At 44.1% G+C, this 22,277-nt stretch overlaps 2 protein-coding genes across 2 annotated transcripts; both read right to left on the reverse strand.

The window, feature by feature from the left end:
- Window positions 1–727: 727 nt before the first annotated feature.
- LOC101086358 (keratin-associated protein 16-1) lies at window positions 728–2,808 on the reverse strand. Its single transcript, XM_019817870.3, has one exon. It carries the CDS (start codon window positions 2,768–2,770, stop codon window positions 1,121–1,123), a length of 1,650 nt encoding a protein of 549 aa, XP_019673429.3. The 5' UTR covers window positions 2,771–2,808; the 3' UTR covers window positions 728–1,120.
- A 5,802-nt stretch (window positions 2,809–8,610) lies between these two features.
- LOC111557764 (keratin-associated protein 17-1) lies at window positions 8,611–9,433 on the reverse strand. Its single transcript, XM_045044806.1, has one exon. It carries the CDS (start codon window positions 9,044–9,046, stop codon window positions 8,708–8,710), a length of 339 nt encoding a protein of 112 aa, XP_044900741.1. The 5' UTR covers window positions 9,047–9,433; the 3' UTR covers window positions 8,611–8,707.
- Between the last annotated feature and the right edge of the window lie 12,844 nt (window positions 9,434–22,277).

The following is a 22,277-nucleotide window of genomic DNA, read 5'->3' on the forward strand; positions in this document are numbered from 1 at the left end:
AAAGTCAACTGGCTTGCTCCCCAGTTTCCCTATACCCAAGTCCATGCTCCTCCATTCATTTCTCTACACCAAGGCCAGAGGGACATTCCGAAACCAAGTGTTCTTCATGTCACTGCTCTACATCTGCCCCCCCCCCCCCCCGTGCCTTCATGTCAACCGTGCACCAAACGAAAATGCCTCTGTATAGATTACAAGGCCCAATGGGTTCAGGTCACTACTGTCTACTTAACTGACCTTAGAGCTCACCATGCCTCTAAGCACACCTCTGCCCAAGCCTCAGTAATGAACAGTGTGCTCACAAGCCCCATTCATGTATATGTTTCCTCTGCCTGGAAAGCTCTTCCTTTCTGATTTTGACCTGGTCCATTCTTACTTGTGCTGAAAGACCCAGCTTCAATTTCACATTCCCCAAGAATTCTTTCCTATCTATCCCCGTACCCTGCTGAGTTCAGACTGCCCTGTGCTTGCCTCTGTCCCAGCACTTAGCACAACAGAACGTAGTAATTGTCTCTCTGCCTCTCTGTCTCTCCCCATCCCCATTCCAACAGTGAGTTCCCTCAGAGCAAAGGCTGACTTCTCAGTCCTACAGCCTACTATAGTCCCCAGCCAACAGCTGTCTAATGAAGCGTGTTGGAAGGCTGGATGGATGAGTGGATGAAGTTGCTGTCAAAATAAGTTAGCTGATGAGAATATGAATATTAACAACAGCACAATGAGAACATGCCACTTCAACTTAGCCACTTTATTGGACAGTGAAATATCTTTTTCTCATGGAAGAAGTCCCCAAGGAAAATGAGCACACCCAGCAAGGGAACACAGGCATGAGGACAGAAAAAAACCTAACGCTGGGAAAGAGACTCCAGATGATGTGGTGAAGCAGCTCTTCTCAGCTTGATGGCAGCAGCGGGCAGGAGCTCAGGATGATCCCCCTCTCAGTGCCCAGGGGGCCTGCATTTGGACCATCAGGATACTGAAATTTCTGGTGAGTTTTTTGAAGTGTAAGAAGATGGTGAGTGATGGTGAAGAAAGATTCTAAGTCGTTGTGAGCTTTGGGGAGGGCAGTCGAGGTTTCTCTCCAACTGGAGGTTTGCTTTGCAGGAATTGGTGGGCTGAGGCCAGATCAGTGGTCGGCAGGCTTGGTGGCAGTAGGCGGGGTGGCTTCAGCCTCACGGGTGGTTGGGCTGGTGAGTTTGGCCTCAGTGGGCTGGCAGGGACTGGAATCTGAGACCTCAGCCTTGCAGGTCGTTGAGTCAGTGCAATCTGGTTGGCTGGAAGTGGACTTTTTGCAATCTCGTTTACAGGAGTCAGCACAAGGCAGGCGGGAGCAGACCGGACGGTAAGACAGTGAAGTGACACAGGCTGGTCGGCGCAGGATGGAGTGGCATGGGCGGTAGCAGGCAGGGCGATAGGAGATGGATGTCACATACGGCTGCCTGTAAGTAATGTGTCCAGAGCAGATTGGGCGACAGATTGGACGACAGATTGGGCGGTAAGGAACCGAAGGAGAGCAAGGCTGTTTGCAGGAGCTGGGTATGTAGAAAGTCCTAGAGCAAGTTGGCTGGCAGATGGCAGATGCAGAAGACCCTGGGCGGCAGCAGAGAGGTTGGCAGGAGGTAGATGGGCAGGAAACGGGCTCACAGCAGACAGACCGACAGCGCTTGACTACGTAGCAAGTAGGTTGGCATGGACTAGGTGCACAGATACTTGCTGAGCAGGGGCTGGGCTCAGAGCAGATGGGTTGACAGATGCTGGAGACACAACAAGAGGGCTCTTGGCAAGTGCTCGAGACACAAGGCGGCTCACAAGGGCTTGGGACACAGCAGACAGGGCGAAGGCACACAGGCTCACAGACCAGGGCCACACAGCGAGCTGGCTGGCAGTTGCTGGGCTCTGAGCAAGATGGCTCACAAGGATTGGAGTCACAGCAGATAGCCTGACAGCTATTAGCCACAGAGCAGACAGATGGACAGCAGCTAGGTGTGGGACACACCGGCTGACAGACAGGCTCACAGACCACTGGTTGGCAGGAACTAGGCACAGTGCAGACAGCTGAACAGCAGCTGGGCTCACAGATGACTGGCTGGCAGCAGCTGGGCTCACAGATGATGGACTGGCAGGGAGTGGGTACACAGAGGACTGGCTGGCAGGAATGGGCCTCACAGCACACAGGCTGGGCACAGCTGCTCACAGGACAGGAAGGCTCACAAATGGTGGCCTCACAGCACACAGGCTGGGCACAGGCGGGCTCACAGATGGTGGCCTCATAGCACACAGGCTGGGCACAGCTACTCACAGAACAGGCGGGCTCACAGATGGTGGCCTCACAGCACACAGGCTGGGCACAGGCAGGCTCACAGATGGTGGCCTCACAGCACACAGGCTGGGCACAGCTACTCACAGAACAGGCGGGCTCACAGACGGTGGCCTCACAGCACACAGGCTGGGCACAGCTGCTCACAGGACAGGAAGGCTCACAAATGGTGGCCTCACAGCACACAGGCTGGGCACAGCTACTCACAACACAGGGGGGCTCACAGATGGTGGCCTCACAGCACACAGGCTGGGCACAGCTGCTCACAGAACAGGCGGGCTGACAGCACTGTGGGCCACAGCTAGATGACCCACAGCTATCTTGGCAGGTCACCAGTTGCCATGTCTGGCTCCGGCAGGAACTGGGCAAGCAGACAGGCCCTCCACAGCTCACCTCACTGGAGCAGAGAGAGATGCCTGGCACAGATGGGCATTTCCTAGAACAGCAGTTTCCAGACATGGTGGTGGTGCCTCTGCTCCTTGTGAGTGCTGAGAGGGGTGCTGCCTGACTGGGACAGCTCTCCCAAGCCCTCACTTTTATACCAACTCACTGGCATGTGCTGTTTGGAGACCCTGCGTCTTTTCCTCATTGCTGTTTGGGCCGGTTTTCAGAGGAACATCTTATTATGCCAAGGTTTGTTGATCTGGAAGTTGTTTATCTACCCATAAAGAAGCTGTTTGTTTATTGGCTTGCTAAATTTGGAATCTTCGGCACAACAGATCATCTTGGCATAAGCATCGTGGCCTTCAAACCGAATGATCTGTGTTTCTGAGTGGCAGGAACAGGGGAAGAAGAGAGGAACTTATAATTTATCCATCTTCTAGTCCTCTGTACCAAGCCAAGCCATGGGGAGAAGGGGAGCCATTAGGGATGTCCACATGAATAGGACCTACTCACTCCTTCCTACATATCTCATTCTCTGGTGGGCAGACAAGCATGCAGGCAAACTCATTGCAGTGCCATGGTAAGGTCAACAATAGACATACAGGGATTAGTAGAGGAGAGCAGTGGTGAGCTCTGTGGGAGAAGGGATGTCTGGGCTGGATTTTAAATGACTATGCTTTGCAGAAATGGTCTTATTTAAAACCATCAGCAATCCCCCAAGATAAGAACTTGTCTCTTCCCATTATAGGTAAAGAAAAGGAAAGGTGGTTGAAATTGGAAAGCTTAAGTCACTTGCTAAAGATCCCACTCAGCTTGCCCCCTAATCTAGGGATGCTCTCCTTCCTCCTCACCATTCTGTTTGGTCTGACCTTTCTCAAAAGACTGTCAAAGCTGCATGTCATAGGCTCAGCCAACTGTGCTGCCCTCCGTCCTGTTCTATGAACAGTTCTGTCCCAGACCACTGGCTCTACTTGTCCCCAGAAAGTACTTGATCTTGCCTCTATGCTTCTCCTCCCTGTTTTCCCCCCACCCACTTATACCTCAAGCATTCAGTGGCCCTCCAGAATCTCTCTTGGTTTTGGTGATTTAATAGCTCCTAAAAGAAAGACACTTCCAAAATCCAAAGGATAAAGAGGAAAGGCCAGAGATCTTTTGCAAAGACATTGTGAACAAAAGCAAAGAATACAGATGTTTTCTCAAAGTGTGTCAATGCTACTACCTGAGACAGACATAAGATGAGAAACAAACCCTAGGTTTCTTTTTTTTAATGTTTATTTATGTATTTTGAGAGAGAGAGAGAACAAGCAGGGGAGGGGCAGAGAGAGAGGGAGAGAAAAAGAATCCCAAGTAGGGCTCGATCTCATGAACCGTGAGATCATGACCTGAGCCAAAATCAAGAGTCGTATGCTTAACTGACTAAGCCACCAAGCACCCCAAGAATCCTAGGTTTCTAAACACCAAGGCCTGACATCCTTGTTTAAGTAAAGGCCCAGCTCCACAACGCATTTTCAACATCAATACAAAATCCAGGCTCTCCTTTAGAAAAGCTGAACCATCATGCCATCCATTCATCATCTCTCCCTTCATTCATTAATTTATGCAATTACTCACTCAATTTCTCTTTTATTCAGCCATTCGATTCAGCCATCATCAGGCTCTGTGAGAGGGCTACAAAAAGAATGAGTTGCAATTCCTGCCTCAAGGAGTCCGAGTTTAGGAGAGAGACAGATCCATCCATAGCAATTATGGTACAGTATACGTACAAGTGCTATGACAGATGGCTGCACTGGTCCTATGGGGGCACCCGGGAGAAACACCCACAAGATTTTTGGGAAATTAGACAAGGCTCATCAAAAGCATGATACATTTGGGGAGCAGTAAATTGTTCCACAGCCAGAATGGAAGGTTCAGGGGAGAGGAAGGAACAACAATGGTACTAAAAGGGTTACTAGCACTCTACCATGAAAGCCCTTGTGGACCACGACAAGTAGTTGGATTTTATACTGACATGGGGGTATTTTAAACAAGGGAACAACTTGACCAAGTTTGCTCTTTGGAAAGGCATCTCTGGCTATGGCAAAGGTATTGGAGAAGGGGGGCAAGTCTGGAGCCCAGGAGGCCATCAGCGTTCTGGAGCAGTTACTCAAAAGTTTCCTGGTGACAACCTGAACTGGGCAGTGTCATGGGACTGGAGCAATATGAGAGGTTTTATGGAGGTAGAATCTATAGAATCCAGTGGTTGAAAGTGGAAGATTAAGAACAAGAAGTGTCATCCTTGAGATGTAGCTCTCAGACAGTTGGAAAAGAAGACTTTTTGGACAACAGTCTTGCAGTGGGTAAGGCAGAGAAGGAGCCCCCAAGATCCTGATCTCCACCTTTCCAGTTTGTCTATGCATTTCGTCTTCCTCAGCTAAGCCAGCAATGCAATTCACATGGAGATGGCCTTCCTCCCACAAGTCCCTCATAAACTCTCTCAGGTGAGAAACTTAATGTGGCATCACCTGTTATGCCATAATGTCCTCCCAAAGAATCCTTCCCTGCTAAGTGGAATTAGCGGAACTTTTAACAATCTACACATTTCTACTTTGTTCTTTTTTTAAAGTTTATTTATTTTTCAGAGAGAGAAAAAGAGAGAGCATGCATGAGTGGGGAGAGGGGAGGGGCAGACAGAGGGACAGAGGATCCAAAGCTGACTCTGTGCTGAGAGCAGAGAGCCTGATGCAGGGCTTGAACTCACAAACCATGACATCATGATCTGAGCCAAGTCAGAAGCTCAACTGACTGAGCCACCCAGGTGCCCCTCTACTTTATTCTTGTAGCTTTCATCTCCCTTGACATTATATAAGTACCAAAGGGCAAGGATTTTGTGTATTCACTGATATATATCCAGCACCCAGAACAATGTTTGATACATAGGCAGTTTACAATTAATATTTATTGATAAATGAATGAGGACCTCTGCAGGCAGCTAAGAAAGGCAGCGATTTGTCAGTAATTCAAAGAAATCACTACCCTGCTCTCACCCATCCGGGAAGCCATTATCAGAAGCAATAGAAGAATCAGATGCTCTGAATCACAACTGCTCAATGCAGACCTACTGGCCTCTTGGCAATTTTGTACTGTTGGCACACTCATGCTCTGGCTGTGGTTTTGTCCTGGGAGTTAAAGAGTTAGTTCTTAGGAGTCCAATTCCAACCAGAGCAAAGAATGACCTACATAGTAAGTCTGAAACTGAACCAGGGCAGACTCAAAGTTTGAAGTCTCTCCCAAGTAAGACACTAGTAGTATTGCTGGACTTTTAAATGAAACAAAAAAAATGAAAACACAATGAGCTACCACTCTATAGCTGCTAGAATGGCTAAAAATAAAAAAGATGTACCATATCAAGTGTTACCAAGGACGTGCCGCAACTGGAAATCTCAGACATGGCTGGTGGCAAAACAGTCACAAAACAGTTGGGTAGCTTTTTCATGAGGTTAAACATTGCCACACTATTTATCCAGCGATCCAACACCTAGGTATTTATCTAAAATAAATGAAAACATATGTCCACAAGAAAATTTATACATGAATATTCATAGCAGCTTTATTCATAATAGCCCAAAACTGGAGACAAGCCAAATTCCCATCAGTAGATGAATATTTTTTCATGTCCTTTATTCATACAATGCAATACTGTTTAGCAAATAGGAATGAACTTCGATATCTGCAACAAGGATAAATATAAATAATGTTATTCTAAGTGGAAGAGTTCACACTGCATGATTTCATTTATATGAGATTCTAGAAGTGGCAAAAGGTTGATGGTTGCCTGAGTCTGGGGTCAGGGGTGGGGAGGATTTCCTGCAAATGAGGCACTGGGGAATTTGAGGGATGATAGAAAGTTCTATACCGTGAGTGCAGTGGTGGTTACTTGAGTATATACGATTGGCAAATCTCATCAAACTGTATACTATAATTAGGTGCACTTTATTATATAAATTATACCTTTAAAAAGTTGACTTATAAAAAAATTAAGGTAAAAAAAGTAAAAATAACATCCCAGTTTTATTTGTAAATATGCTTAAAAGGAGTCTGGAAACATATATGTCAGTGATAAATGCTGAAGTTGAGAATCCAGGTGGCTATTATTGTTTCTTCAGATTTTTCTGCATTTTTTCGTATTTTTGGAGATCATTGCCATGCTTAATGGCATGTATCTTAAATACAGAGAACAAACTGGGGGCTGCTGGAGGGAACGTGGGTGGGGGATGGGTTAAATGAGTGATGGGCATTAAGGAGGGTACTTTTTGGGATGAGCACTGGGTGTTATATGTAAGAGATGAATCACTGGGTTCCACTCCTGAGCCCAAGACTACATTGTATGTTAACTAACTTGAATTTAAAAAAAATTTTTTTTCTTGTTTGTTGAATGAAACACTGCTTTGCAGGAATAAAAATAAATATTGTTCTTCCAAGGCAAGAGCAGAATTAGCTTTATTCCACATGTAGCTTAAGATCACATTCAGCAAGAAGGGTGCCTGGGTGGCTCAGTCGGTTAAGCATTCGGTTAAGCATTCGGTTAAGACTTCAGCTCAGGTCCATGATCTCACTGCTCGTGAGTTCGAGCCCTGCATCGGGCTCTGTGCTGACAGCTCAGAGCCTGGAGCCTGCTTCAGATCCTGTCTCCGTCTCTCTGCACCTCCCCTACTTGCACTCGCGCGCGCTCTCTCTCTCTAAAATATAAAATAAAATATAAAAATTTTTAAAAAAAGATCATGTTCAGCAAAAAGTTGAATCAACTATTTTTTAAATTTTAACCTTCCGACTGGACCCACACACACCTGGCTCAGGCCCCACCTGGCAGATGTACATTCACCCCTTGCATCCCTGGGACTCAAGCAGAAGAAGTACAGTTGGTCTCAGGACAGGAAAACCTGACGCAGAAGAGGCAGACTTTGCCGAAGCATTTTGGCTAGAAGAAAGAACTGGAGTTCCCAGAACATCCATAGGCACCGTGTTCACGAAGTTTTGCCACAGGACTCTCTTCCGTTCTGAATCAAGCTTGTTTCACCAAAGCCTCTTCCCCTGACCTTGCGAGAAAGTTCTGAACAAACCTGAAGCCTTCCTGCAGAACCATTCTAGGAGAGCCATAATGCTGAAGGAAGCCATGCCCCTTGCTCAAGAGTAAACCCTGGCCAACCTCAGCATTTACCCATTTACTGCATTTTAAAAATGCAAGTCCTGGCTGGGGCTGCCTCCCTAGAGCTAATGGACAAGTTCTCTAATGGTGAAGCCTAAGAATCTGTATTTTTAAAAGCCCCCCCCCCCCCCCCCCCCGCCAAGTGAAATCTCATGCAGCACATAGAAATTTTATTTTATACCTAGGGTTCTTGTTAAAAACACGGATCAGCGAGCCACTCCCCTGGGGATTCTGACTCTGCCTGTCTGGGGGAGGGGGAGAAGTTGGGGGAGCTCCAGAATCTCCATTTTAACTAGTCCCCAGGTGATTCTGATGCAAGTGGCCCACAAACCACATTTCAAAACCCTGACTGTGGATGCCAGAGTAAATTTTCCTGGCCCGGTGCCCAAGAGGGAGCCAAGGAAGAGGCGGGAGAACTAATTTGGTTACGCCAGCAAGCTCGAATTTATTAAGAAGTTAACAAAGAAATCTTCGCACCAAAAAGCAGCAGAAAGCTGAGGAGAAGGGTCAGTCCCAAAGCCACCTTGAGTCAGAGGATGCCTTATAGTGACAAGACATGTGAGTCCATGAAAATAAAGCCATGGGGATTCACCCTGTGAGCTTCGGGATCACTTTGGATGGGAACCAGTTTCCTCTCTCACCAGCATACGGCTCTTGTGCTCGGGGCCTTGAAACACCAGGGCAGGCGCTGGAGAACAAGCCCTCGTCTACCAATAACACGGAGGCAGGATGCTGTCTTGGATGCGGGGAAGGTCCCGGAGACGAGGGGTCCCCACCTGCAGCAGGTGCAGGCTTTGCTTGGGCCACCTCCGCGGAGAAGACAGGGGGCTTCACTTCGTCTCGCAAACGGGCGTGGGCTGGCAGCAGACGGGGCCGCAGCACCCGGACGAGCCGCAGCAGCTGGACCCGCAGCAGCTGGACCCGCAGCCCCCGCAGCCCCCGCAGCCCGAGCCGCAGCCGCTGCCGCAGCAGTCGCTCCCGCAGCAGCCGCTCCCGCAACCTCCGCAGCCCGAGCTCCCGCAGCCCGAGCCCCCGCAGCCGCAGCAGGACCCGCAGCAGCCACAGCAGGACCCGCAGCAGCCGCAGCAGGCGGGCTGGCAGCAGCACACTTCACAGCAGTCTTGTTCTTGAGGGCAGCAGGTGAAGCAGTCCCCCGGGCAGCACCCCATGGTCCCGGCTGGTCAGGTGGCAGGTCAGGAGCGCGGCCGGAGTTCCCCACGTCTGACGGTGGCCAGCGGCCAGCAGCTTTTATAGCCCCTCACCGGAGGGTGTTGGCACAGGGGACAGGATGTTTCCTTTGTTATTATTTATGCCAGTTTCCATAAGAACGTCTCATTAGCTGCCTGTTTATTTTCCAGCCCTGAGTACCTCAACTCATAAAAAAGCCCCACTCGGGCCAACTGCTATTTGTCCAGAGGGTAAAAATGCCATCTTCGAAAAGACCTGTCATCATGGCCAAACACGGGCCAGCCGTCATTAGCCCAGGTCAGAGGGAGCCGCGGCCTCTGTCTCTGGAATGGGTCCTCCCCTTCCACATCTCCTCGGGTGGCAAGCTGGCAGCCAACCCCGTTTCATCGTGGGTGCTCCTCTCGGAAAACCAGACAGGCAAAAGCCGGGGGCCCTGCGCCTCCTGCTGCAGGCAGAGTGGCTGCTCTTCGAGGTCCGGTCCTGTGACTCCTCCCAGGAGGAAATGGTATCCTCGTGTGGGCCCATATGAGCAAAGCAAACATTTGTGACTGTGTGTGGTATGTGGAGTGTGCCACACATTTGTTTGGGCTTGGTCAGTGAGCATCAGTCATGATTAATAACTGCCTGTGCGATGGAAAGAGACTCATCATAAAACTGCAAGAGGTAGGAGCCACGTTCTCCCCGGGCCTCCAGGTGAACTGAACACTCAGCCTCCTCTCTAAGTGGGCTGGAAGAGCAGTGATCAGAACCCTTTCCTTGATGGAAGGAGATGGGGCGGGGGAGGGGAAGGAAGGGAAGAAGAAGGACGGAAGATCGTGGAATGTCCAAAACATCTCACTAAAATGGGAATGTTGTGCACTTCTTTTAAGAGCTCCAACTTCATAGACCACCTGGCGGTAGGCGGGATTAGCATACAAGACACCCAGAATACCATCGCAGGGCATAAAATGCCTTTGGGAAGAGGCTAGCATCCACAGAGGATTCAGGTCCGCGTGTAAATTCCACGATGGGTCGAAATTCCTATCTCCGGGTTGGGTTTGGTACCTTGGAATGGTGATGGCAACCCTGGAGACTACAGGCTCGACCTTTGGAAGGCAGCACCCAGAGAAGGGGACTGAGTGGGAGGTGGGGATGAAGGGGGCAGTGGGTGTGGAGATCTGGGTCAAGAGACACAGCCCCTCATTTTAATTTGCCTTTTCTTTTTAGGTGGGTGTGGAGGTAAGGCAGCCTCCAAGACCAGCTAGATGGACTGAGAAGGGTGGAGCCAGATAATGGGTTGCTTGGATCTGACAGGATGCTCAGTACTTCACAGGATGTGGACATTTAGAACTGGGAGGGAGACATCATGTGGTCCAGGGTTTCTAAACGTGATTTTATGTCAGAATTGCCTAGGGCGGAGGCTTTTGAAAAATGCAGACCTCCAACCTGGACCCCAGTCCTGTTAAATCAGAGTATGTGCTCATGGGAGCTTGAGAAGCTGTATATTTTAAAGCTTCCCAGATGACTCAAATTCTCAAATAGATTAGGAAGCACTGACATAATTTAATGTCACCATGACCATCACCCTGAAGCACTTCTTTTCTACAGAAGCTGATACAAAGGCCCAGGAGAGGACACATTAATGATGGAGTGAGGCAGCCCAGATGTTCTGTTTCTTGGTCCAGTGTTCCTTCCAGCACTGCACATCCACAGATGGACACCTCTGGGCAAGTGTAATACAGTGAGGTCCAAGACAGACAGGTCCTTTTTGTTCTTTTTTTTTTTTTTATTTTTTAAATGTTTTTATTTACTTTTGAGACAGAGAGAGACAGAGCACGAGTAGGGGAGGGGCAGAGAGAGAGGGAGACACAGAAACAGAAGCAGGCTCCAGGCTCTGAGCTGTCAGCACAGAGCCCAATGCGGGGCTCGAACTCACGGACTGTGAGATCATGACCCGAGCTGAAGTCAGACGCTCAACCGACTGAGCCACCCAGGCGCCCCTCGTTCTTTTTAATAATAGGCAATGCAGTCACACGAGAAGGACACCAAAGGGCAGGCAGTGCAAAGCCTCTCCTCTTTCTGTGTCCACCAGTCAGTTCTCTCGCCTCTCACCTGCCCTCCCCTCTGCTCCCAGCCTCACTTAACCCCTCCGCACCTGAATTTCCTCAACTATAAAATGGAAATTATGATAGTTATAGTGCCAATCTCATAGGCTGTTTTGAAGATTAACTGAGTTATATAAAGCTCTTAGAGCAGTGTATTGGCTACATATTGTTTGATAAACATTAGCTATTGTATTATTTACATACAAGAAAAACAGATGGATAGATATAGATATGTTTTTGTTCGTTATACATGATAGCAGGTGTAATAGTAGCAGAGTATACACTCTGGTTTTAACTCTTTTTTTTTTCCCTCTTAACAAGATATCTTAGAGCTCATTCCATTTCAGTACATAAAAACATTCTTCATAGTGTTCTATTGTACTGATCATTTAACCAATTCTCTATTGAAAGACATTTGTTTCTAATATTTCCAATATCTTGCATTATAAACTTTAATTTTAAATATTTTGCTATTATGTAACTGTGTACTTACACATATCTTGCTATAGCCCTCCCATAAACTCTTGGAAGAGAAATTGCTGGATCCTTGAGTTTTTTCATTTGTAATTTTGATGGCTATTGCCAAATCACCCTTCATAAAGGTTTTACAACTTACACACCCATCAGTGTGTGAGAGGACCTACACAACGTGTAATCAAAGTTCATGATCTTGCCAATCTGATAGAAGAAAGATAGGATCTGGCAATTGTAGTAACTTGCTTTTCTATTATCATGAAAGAAATTAAGCAACACTTCATATGCTTAAGTGTTTTGATTGATTGATAGGGCTGCTTTGTGAAACAGAAAACAAAAGCTTGGCCTGTATGATGATTTATAAATATTTTTTCCAGATTGTCATTAGCCTTTGATGCTATAGTTAAATAATAACAAAAACAATAATGTTTGCATTATGAATTTCATACCTGCTTATTGTGGAATTTCTGGAAAATACAAAAAATTAAAGCAAGAAAATAAAAATCATCCATAACCACACAACAAGGATAATCTGCTAATATTCTAGTTTCCCTTTTTAGCACTTTATCTAAAGACTTCCATATAAATATTGATATGAATACAGGTAGCTATACAGACACATATTTATGTATAAGCATATATATATCAGGTACAAATTTCTAAATCCATGTTCCAAGGTATGTTAAGAATACATAACTACCTTTCTCTTAGACTGCTTAAACTATTTTCAACCTTCATTCCAACTGAGGGGGAAGAAGAGTCAGTTTTGTACAAACTCAGAAATCATTCAAAATTTCTGTCTCCCCATCCTTCATCTGGAAATGGCATCTGAGTTTTGTGGGGCTTGGACAGTATTGTAGCATTAAAGAGAGTATCATAGCATTAAAGAGAGTGTCGTAGCGTTAAAGAGAGTATCGTAGTGTTAAAGGATGCACCGTGGGCATCCACTGAAAAGTACATGGTTCTCTCTTATTCTCGGCCACCATCCTTCTTCTGATGGCACAGCTGAGATATTTTCCTCCCTGTTCTCCCCAAATTCTACATCCTTCCACCCTCCATCCAGGAGGCCACAAGGCCCTCTCTGACCACCCACCATCCTCCAGCACAGAAGTCTACTTTGAATTGCATACACAGAGCGTTGACTTGGCTCATTTACTCCACATTTCTATAGTAATAACCCTACCCTGGGGGCAGTGATTATAGAAACACCCCACTGATGCCCAAGTCATGAGAAAAGAGTGAAAAAAAAGAGTGAAAGAAACTCCAGAATAAAGGTAAGACCAATGGATACTCTAGTGTTTCATGCTGACACCTGTTTTTACAAAATTGAAATCATACTGTAAAAACTGATTTGTACACTGACTTCAAGCTGTATTACAAAGCTGTAATCATCAAGACAGTATGGTACTGGCACAAAAACAGACACTCAGATCAATGGAACAGAATAGAGAACCTAGAAATGGACCCACAAACATATGGCCAACTAATCTTTCACAAAGAAGGAATAAAGACAGTCTCTTTTTTTTTTTCAACGTTTATTTATTTTTGGGACAGAGAGAGACAGAGCATGAATGGGCGAGGGGCAGAGAGAGAGGGAGATACAGAATCGGAAACAGGCTCCAGGCTCTGAGCCGTCAGCCCAGAGCCCGACGTGGGGCTCGAACTCACAGACCGCGAGACCGTGACCTGGCTGAAGTCGGACGCTTAACCGACTGCGCCACCCAGGCGCCCCAAGACAGTCTCTTTAGCAAGTGGTGCTGGGAAAACTGGATAGCAACATGCAGAAAAATGAACCTGGACCACTTTCTTACATCGTACACAAAAATAAACTCAAAATGGATGAAAGACCTAAATGTAAGACAAGAAGCCATCAAAATCCTCGAGGAGAAAACAGGAAAAAACCTCTTTGATCTTGGCTACAGCGACTTCTTACTCAACACATCTCTGGAGGCAAGGGAAACAAAAGCAAAAATGAACTACTGGGACCTCATCAAAATAAAAAGCTTCTGCACAGCGAAGGAAACAATAGACAAAACTAAAAAGCAACTGATGGAATGGGAGAAGATATTTGCAAATGACATATCAGATAAAGGGTTAGTATCCAAAATCTATAAAGAGCTTATCAAACTCAACACCCAAAAAACAAATAATCCAGTGAAGAAATGGACAACAGACATGGATAGACACTTCTCCAAAGAAGACATCCAGTTGGCCAACCGACACATGAAAAAATGCTCAACATCACTCATCATCAGGGAAATACAAATCAAAACCACCATGAGATACCACCTTACACCTGTCAGAATGGCTAACATTAACAACTCAGGCAACGACAGATGTTGACGAGGATGCAGAGAAAGAGGATCTCTTTTGCATTATTGGTGGGAATGCAAGCTGGTGCAGCCACTCTGGAAAACAGTATGGAGGTTCCTCAAAAAATTAAAAATAGAACTACCCTACGACCCCACAATTGCACTACTAGGTATTTATCCAAGGGATACGGGTGTGCTGTTTCAAAGGGACATATGCAACCCAATGTTTATAGCAGCACTATCAACAATAGCCAAAGTAAGGAAAGAGCCCAAATGTCCATCAATGGATGAATGGATAAAGAAGATGTGGTGTACACACACACACACACACACACACACACACACACACAATGGAGTACTTGGCAAGCAAAAAGAATGAAATCTTGCCATTTGCAACTACATGGATGGAACTGGACGGTATTATGTTAAGCGAAAGTAGTCAGTCAGAGAAAGACAAATATCATGTGACTTCTTCATATGAGGACTTTAAGACACAGAACAGATGAACACAAGGGAAGGGAAGCAAAAATAATATAAAAACAGGGAGGGGGAAAAACATAAGAGAATCTTAAATATGGAGAACAAACAGAGGGTTACTGTAGGGGTTGTGGAGGGGGCATGGGCTAAATGGATAAGAGGCATTAAGGAATCTACTCCTGAAATCATTGTTGCACTATATGCTAACTAACTTGGATGTAAATTTTTAAAAACAAAACACACGAAAAAAAACATTCTAAAAAAATTTGATTTATACACCAAATATTGTCCTTCACCTGAGAAAATGTTCATAAAGGTGTTGATTATTAAATAGTATGAAAGTCTGAGAAATTATGTTTCCATATTGCTGGATATCTGTTTCCAATTTTCCAAAGCAAAACACGGAACTGAGCTTTTTTGATGTGAGTCTTTATGCAACTTTCTTATTATCTCCCTAAAGTAAATCCCTAGAAATATAATTACTGAATCTTCAGCATGTTAATTATTTTAAGGCTATAAATAAATATTGAAAAATCATCCTCCAAAAAAATCATTCCCATTTTCACCCATTTCACAGATGCCTTCACCAATACCAATTTTTAAGTTTTTTTTTAAGTTTTATTTTATTTGGGGGAGGAGGGCAGAAAGATTGAGAGACTGAGAAAACACAAGCTCAGTTTTGGCCTGAGCTGAATCAAGAGTTGGATCCTTAATCGACTGAGCCACCCAAGTGCCCCAATTTGTATTACTCTAAAATCTCTTTGTCAAGAGATTTGTTGTAATTGGTAGTCAGGTCATGGAATCTCATTGTAGTATTTATTTGTAGTGACTTCATTCTTAGTGCATTTGTTAAGATCTCTTTTTCTTCTTTTGGGAATTATATGTTCAAGCTACACATCTTATTTTATGCTAAGTGCATTAATTTTCCTTTCTCACACTTCCTACAAAATTGTCTCAGGGTATCATCTTTTAATTGTGTCTATGGATTTTTTATGCATTTAATTTTCTTTTTATATAGGCACATCTACCTGTATTTTCCTTCCTGCTCCTTCTGTGCTTTGAAACTTCTTCACCACTCCCAAACAAGACAACTATTTTTTTTCTTTTCTTCTTTCTTTCTTTCTTTCTTTCTTTCTTTCTTTCTTCTTTTTTTAGTTTTTATAGTTGCATTTTTTACACTTACTGCTGTTATCCATCAGGAATTTATTTTGGTGTGTGGCAGATACTACTTTACAATAACGATGTGGTTTTCCTAATTGGGGTACTTGAGTGCCTATTAAATGAATGCTTGGTGTCCAAGAAAAAACAGGATGGGAACATAACAGCAGTCGTGAAAAACTTTGGTGTGGTGTCTGTTTTGGCGGCCTCTTGTGTGCATTGGGTGATATTACACATGCAGTTTCTGGTGTTTCTTTTTGAGACAATCACAAGACAAGCTCTGATTCCGGTTTCACCAGAAGAAGCTCGACAAAAACTTGACTTCTGAGAAGCTTATTATATTTGCATGGCATTGATTTTAAATCATGTGTAGAACTAACCACCTCTTGGCCAAGGGGGCACATTATCAGCCCCTCCCTTTGTGCCCAGGCACTGCACTAGGTACTTTATATGTGTTTATGTGGTTGATGTTCAAGATAACTACATACAATAAGTGTTATGATCCTTATTTTGTAGATGAGGAAATTAAGGCTCATGAAGATCAATTACTCTAACTAGAAGATGCAGAGCTTGGATTCAAACCCAGATGTGTCTGCTTCTGGAGCCTATTGCCCTTTATGTCAGGCTTTCTGGATGGAACCACAGAAAACGGCTTCTTTGTCTTAAGGTAAGTAAGCCTTATAGTAAGAATATCTTCTATGATTGTATGTTTCACAACCACAGAGGTCATAGCTGTTTTATTCACCAGTTTACCCCCAGTGGGTGCTGTAAGGTGGGCACTCAATAAATATTTGTTAAATAAATGAAAAACTAAAATCATGAATGAATGTGAGATGATCCCCTGTAATGCAGTACATTGAGAGGTGTCCACTATAAAAGAGTGGGGTCTCTGCTGCCATTCCTTACCCATCTTTCATTGTTATCAATCGCTGCTTCACTCAATCTCAAGTCTGCAAGTATCACTGTCCAATAGAACTTTCTGTGATAACAAGAATGTTCTGTAATTGCTCTGTCCAATATGGAGTCGACTAGACACATATGACTATTAAGCACTTAAAATGTGGCTAACGTGAAACTAATTTTTAAATTTTATTTCATGTTAATATCTTTATGTTGAAATAGCCACATATTGTGACTTCTGTATGGGGCAGGATACCTCCAGAGGTTCTGTTTCAGATGGTATGGCAGGCTAGGTTATTTGGACTAACCTGCATTATGAAAACAACTGAATATGCTGTATTATTTTCTAATTGTTTGTCTTATTTTTTTATGTTTATTTATTTTTGAGAGAGACAGACAGAGAGAGAGAGAGAGAGACAGAGCGCAAGCGGGGTAGGGCAGAGAGAGAGGGAGACACAGAATCCGAAGCAGGCTCCAGGCTCTGAGCTGTCAGCACAGAGCCCAATGCAGAGCTCAAACTCATAAACTGAGAGAACATGACAGGAGCAAAGTCAGACTGAGCCGCTCAGGCACCACTTGATCTTCTTAACAGCATCACTGAGCTGACATTACTTCTCTTCTGAGAGTATTTGCTGAATTTGACAAACTTGAATTGTAGTTTTCATGACCTTTCTGGGAGATAGAAACAGAAAATAAAGTCTAGGACCCAACCAAGGTAGAGGTTCCCTTCCATAAACTGGGACCCTCAAGGGCCGCACCTCTTGGTGACCCAGACATAAATTCAGCCTAGTCACCTCCCATCACCACGGCACTGTAAGGAAAGTTACCATTCACAACTGAATCATTCAAAAAAAACTTCTGGCCATGAATTGAAAGATGCCAGACTGGTAGTGCCCCAGTGTACTGGCAGGAACAAATTCAAATCCTGTCTGGAAGAACACACCACTATCCTACCTCCACAAAGTCCCACAGATGATATTCTGAGGAAACCAAGTGTGGCAATCATTAGTGCTATCACCAAATATTTCTGTCTCTCTCTCTCTCTTTCAGAAACATTGCAGGAATGCACTTCTCTATCCCCTTTGGAGTTAGGCATGGCCAAGTGACTTGTTTTGGCTAATAACATATGAATAGAAGTGACACGTATCACACATCATTTCCACACCAAGGCTATATGAGCTGATGTATAATGTGCCACTTTTTCTTCACCCTCCCAAGAAGATTTCTGGAAGTCTGTCTAGAGTTGGAGCAACTGTCAGCCTGGACCCTTAAGTAAGTATGATGATTAGAGACTCCTAATGGCTATGTGGGACATAGAGCATGAGCAAGAAATAAACTCCTATTGTGATGAGATTTGGGAAATTGGGGAGTTGGTTGTTACTGCAGTAACCATAACTTAGCCTACCTTTACTGGTACAGTGAACAATTTGCAGTCGTGCATAACTAGGCACACAGGGAAACAAGACACCATGAGTGAGAATCAGCAGAAACAAGAGAGCATAAACAGACGACAATTCAGATCCTGGAATTATCAAACACAGGTTATAATAAAGTATGTTTCTGTCTTTAATGGAATAAAAGGCAAGCTGGAAAATATCTACAGGTGTGGGTAAATATAGCTGACAAGAGAAAGTCAGCCCTGTTTAACCACCCCCCTCCCTTAGAATTTCATGGATGCAGAAAAGTCAAGATGTAACCATCTGGTGCTTTCTTTTGGTTCCCACCACAAGTGAAGACAAACAAGAGGCCCAGAGAAAGTCTTTGTTTCAGTCGCTACTGCTGCATAACAGAAAGCCCAAATACAGTGAAATAAATCATTTTATATGTGATATAAAGAATGGTATTATGCTCATGGATTCTGTGGGCCAGGAATTCTGAAAAAGCAAAGTAGGATGGCTTGTCTCTGCTCTGTAATGTCTGGAACATCATCTGGAAAGACTCAAAGCCTGCCTGGGCGTCCTCAAGGCAGCCCAGAAGAATGAGGTGGAAGTTGCATTGCCTTTTATGACCTATCCTCACAAGTCACTAGTGTCACTTACTCTACAGTCACAAACTTGCCCAGATTTGAGAGGAGGGTCTACGTCAATGGAAAACTAACACAATCATGATGTAGAAAGAGCGCAGGAATAAGAGATATTATTGCACAATCCTCTTTTCATACAGTCTTCTTCTTATCCTGGGTAATCCTTTCCCAGCATGTGGGATGCATATGGCCTACAGTCCTCTTTCCTCCCCTTTCTCCCCAACAACAAAACCAAGAGGTGTCTGGCATCAACCATTTCTTCAGGTTTACTAATAACCCTTTAATTGAACCATACCCTGCATGCTCACTGTATTTCTTGCCTCTCTCTCTCTCTCTCTTTCTCTCTCTGTCTCATTGCCCATTAACAAGAACCTAAGGGAATTATTTGAAGGAAGCTAGAGTAAGGGGGACAAGCTCTCTCAGTTGGTCATGAAGGCTAATTTAATTCAATATCTCTGGTTTCACTGAAGTCAGGGAAGTATGAGGATCAGAAAAGATGATCCACGTTGAATGCACACTTGTCTCCTAGTCGAAGGAAAATCTTCCCAGGCCTGTATTTTATGTTTGGAGCATACGTGCCACCACAAACTCTATTACCTGCCATCTTGGAACTCTCCCTCCATATATAGTCAAGGTTGTCCAGAGAAACAGAACCAATAGGATATATGTAGATAAATAAATATAGATATAGATTATAAGAAGAGATTCATTATAGAAATTGGCTCACATGATTATGGAGGATAGGAAGTCCCACTATCTGCCATCTGCAAACCAGAGAACCAGGAAAGCTGGTAGTATGATCCAGTCTGAGTCTAAAGGCCTGAGAACCATGAGCATTAGTATCCAGGGGCAGGACAGGATAGATGTCCCAGCTCAAACAAAAAGAGCAAATTCACCCTCCGTCTGCTTTTTTTGTTCTCATCAGGGCTTCAATGGATTAGGTGATGCCTACTCACGTTGGTGAGGGCAATCTTCTTTACTCAGTCTACTGATTCAAATGCTAACCTCTTCCAGAAACATCCTCACAGACACACCCAAAAATAATTTTTACCAGCTATCTGGGCATCCCATAGCCTCATCAAGTTGACACATACAACTAAACATCACACTTCACAATCCCCATTTTTCTTTCTACTTCTATTTTAAAATTTATGACAAAGGATGCCACTGGAAGACACTCTTAATTAAGATCAAGATTTGCATTTGAAAAAGAAAATTCCATTCTGAGCAGGAAAGTTTCCTAATACAATGAATCTGCAAGATAAGATATCTTAGAGAAACTTGCATACCTACATGTGGTCCTTTTTGATAACCATACGCTTATCTTATTGATGCTTCTGTGGTTGAGAGCATTTCCATATTTGTGTTTAGATAGGGTGTTTCCCAGTTCATCCTAGAGAGGGAAATACTCATATATAAATCTCAGCAGTGTTTCCAGGAGAACCCCCACGGAGATGAGTAGGCATTCAACATGGATCATCTTTTCTGATCTTCACACTTCCCTGACTTCAGTCAACTCTGAGGTATTGAGTTAAATACCTCAGATACTGCAGGCAAAGCTAAAGCAGTTAGATCTTTTATAAAAGGCCTTTGACTCACTTGTCCTCCTTTCTCCTTATCATAGGAAGTATGAAAATCAGAAATGCCTTTACACAACTACTTTATTGCAAGGATCTGGATGAATGTCATTCCACCATTTCGTGGCTGTGGGTTGCCAGGACCAAACAAGAATGAATATCCTCCTGATTACTCAGCCTATCTTTAGCACCAGACATTTCCATCAGGTCAACAGTACCACCAGTAAGATTCTAGGGTCTAACACCTGGGATTACAACAGCCATTGCTGGCTGAAATGAAGAGATTAGCTCGCTTTTCCACTCAGTTCCTTTGTATTTTGTTTTATACTTTGATAGCAACAAAATAAGAAAAAAAAATCTGGGCCAAAAAAAAAAAAAAAAAGAGGATCATGGACAAGAAGGGGTCAAGATGGTGGAGCAGCATGGAAGTTCTCTGCTTCTCTCATCTCTGAAATGCAGCTAGATCAGCACCAAACCATTTTGCATACCTAGAAAGTTGATCTGAGGATTAAAACAACAATCTGCATAACGTGAACCACAGAACTCAGCAGGTACACAGCACAGAGAGGTGAACTGGGGGAGAGAGAAGTCACAGAGGATAAGGAGCTGTTTTTGAGGAGAGAGGACAGAGAAAGGGGGGAAGAGTACAGGAAAATTGCTACCCCCACAAAGTAGCTGGAGAGAAAGAGAAAGAGTAAAAACACCCACAAGTGACTGAAGAAGAAAGGAAGAAAGGAGAAGGAAAAAGGTTTCAATACCATTAGGACCCTATAAACAGGGGAGAGCAATCTTGGAAATTCCAAGTTTGATACCTGGCAGTGCAGATTCATTGTATTAGGAAACTTTCCTGCTCAGAATGGAATTTTCTTTTTCAAATGCAAATCTTGATCTTAACTAAGAATGCCTTCCAGTGGCATCCTGGTGGGAAGAGTGAATCCCCAGGAGCAGGCAGCAAGGCCTGAGGAGTCCGTGGGCCACACGGGGAGAAGCAGTTCCCCTAGTAGGAGGGCATTTGGTAGAGGCCATAAGGCCTCCCCACAGGCAAAGATCCCAGTGTACCCCAGAGAATAGCCATGTTTGCTGGCATTGGAACAAAGATGCCAGGGTGCAGTGAAACCTGTTGACAGTTGTGTGTTGTGATTTACCATAATCCCTGAACCTCTGTTGCCATGTGATTGCATGAACTTTTTCTGGGGCAAGCTGGCACCTAGCCATTGCTCCTTGACCCTCCTCCAGAGGGTCAGAGCATGTCCAAACTGCAGGGCCCTCAAAAGTGAAGAGTTTGGAAACACAGCCCCATGATAAAATTCAGGAGGTAGGTGCCACCCAGCAGGCTGACGGCTTGAACGTGGACAGTGTAGAAGTGGGGAATGTACAGAAGCTGGAGACAAAGGAAGAGTACTTGATTGCTGGTTGGTGAGAGTGCAGTGTTCCTGTGCCAGAGACTGGGAAACTAGGTGAAGCCATTTTCACCTTGCCCACACATGTACATAGATGCACATGCACATATACATGCACACACATGTATGGAGCCAAGGAGAATGGAGCCATTACACCAAGCCTCTTTCAACTGCAACAACCAAGCCCTAGATGACTACCACAAGTATCTCCACCTGCTTAGTGTACCAACTATAAAGTCCTTCATAGTTTGACTTCTAGGGGAAATGGGATATAATTTCATTTGGATTTCATTCTGTTCGCTGGTCCATCTATCCAGTTTTTTTTTCTTTTCTTTTTTTATTCTTGATACAGAAAGAGAAAAAAATTATTTTTATTTTCCATTTTTATAAAAAAATTATTTTTTACCATATTTTTTACTGTTTTTGTAAATTTTTTATTCTATTTTACTTTCTTCACTTCATTTTATTCTATTTTATTGTATTCATTTGTTTCAAGTTTTGAACAGTTTCTTACTTCTTTTCTTTTCTTTTCTTTCCCTTTTTTCTCTGTTCTATCAACCTTCTTTCAACAACCAGACCAAAACACACTTAGGACCTAGCTTCCTTTATTTGATTTTTTTGTGTTGTTTTTAATTTTTTAATTTTAATTTTTTATTTTATTAATTCTTTTTCTTCCTCCAAAATGACAAAATGAAGAAACTCACTCCAAAAGAAAGAACAGGAATAAATGACAGACAGGAAATTAATCAACACAGATATAAGCAAGATGTCTGAACTAGAATTTAGAATCACAATAATAAGAATACT

The sequence above is a fragment of the Felis catus genome, chromosome E1 (assembly GCF_018350175.1).
Source record: "Felis catus isolate Fca126 chromosome E1, F.catus_Fca126_mat1.0, whole genome shotgun sequence".
Lineage (NCBI taxonomy): Eukaryota > Metazoa > Chordata > Mammalia > Carnivora > Felidae > Felis > Felis catus.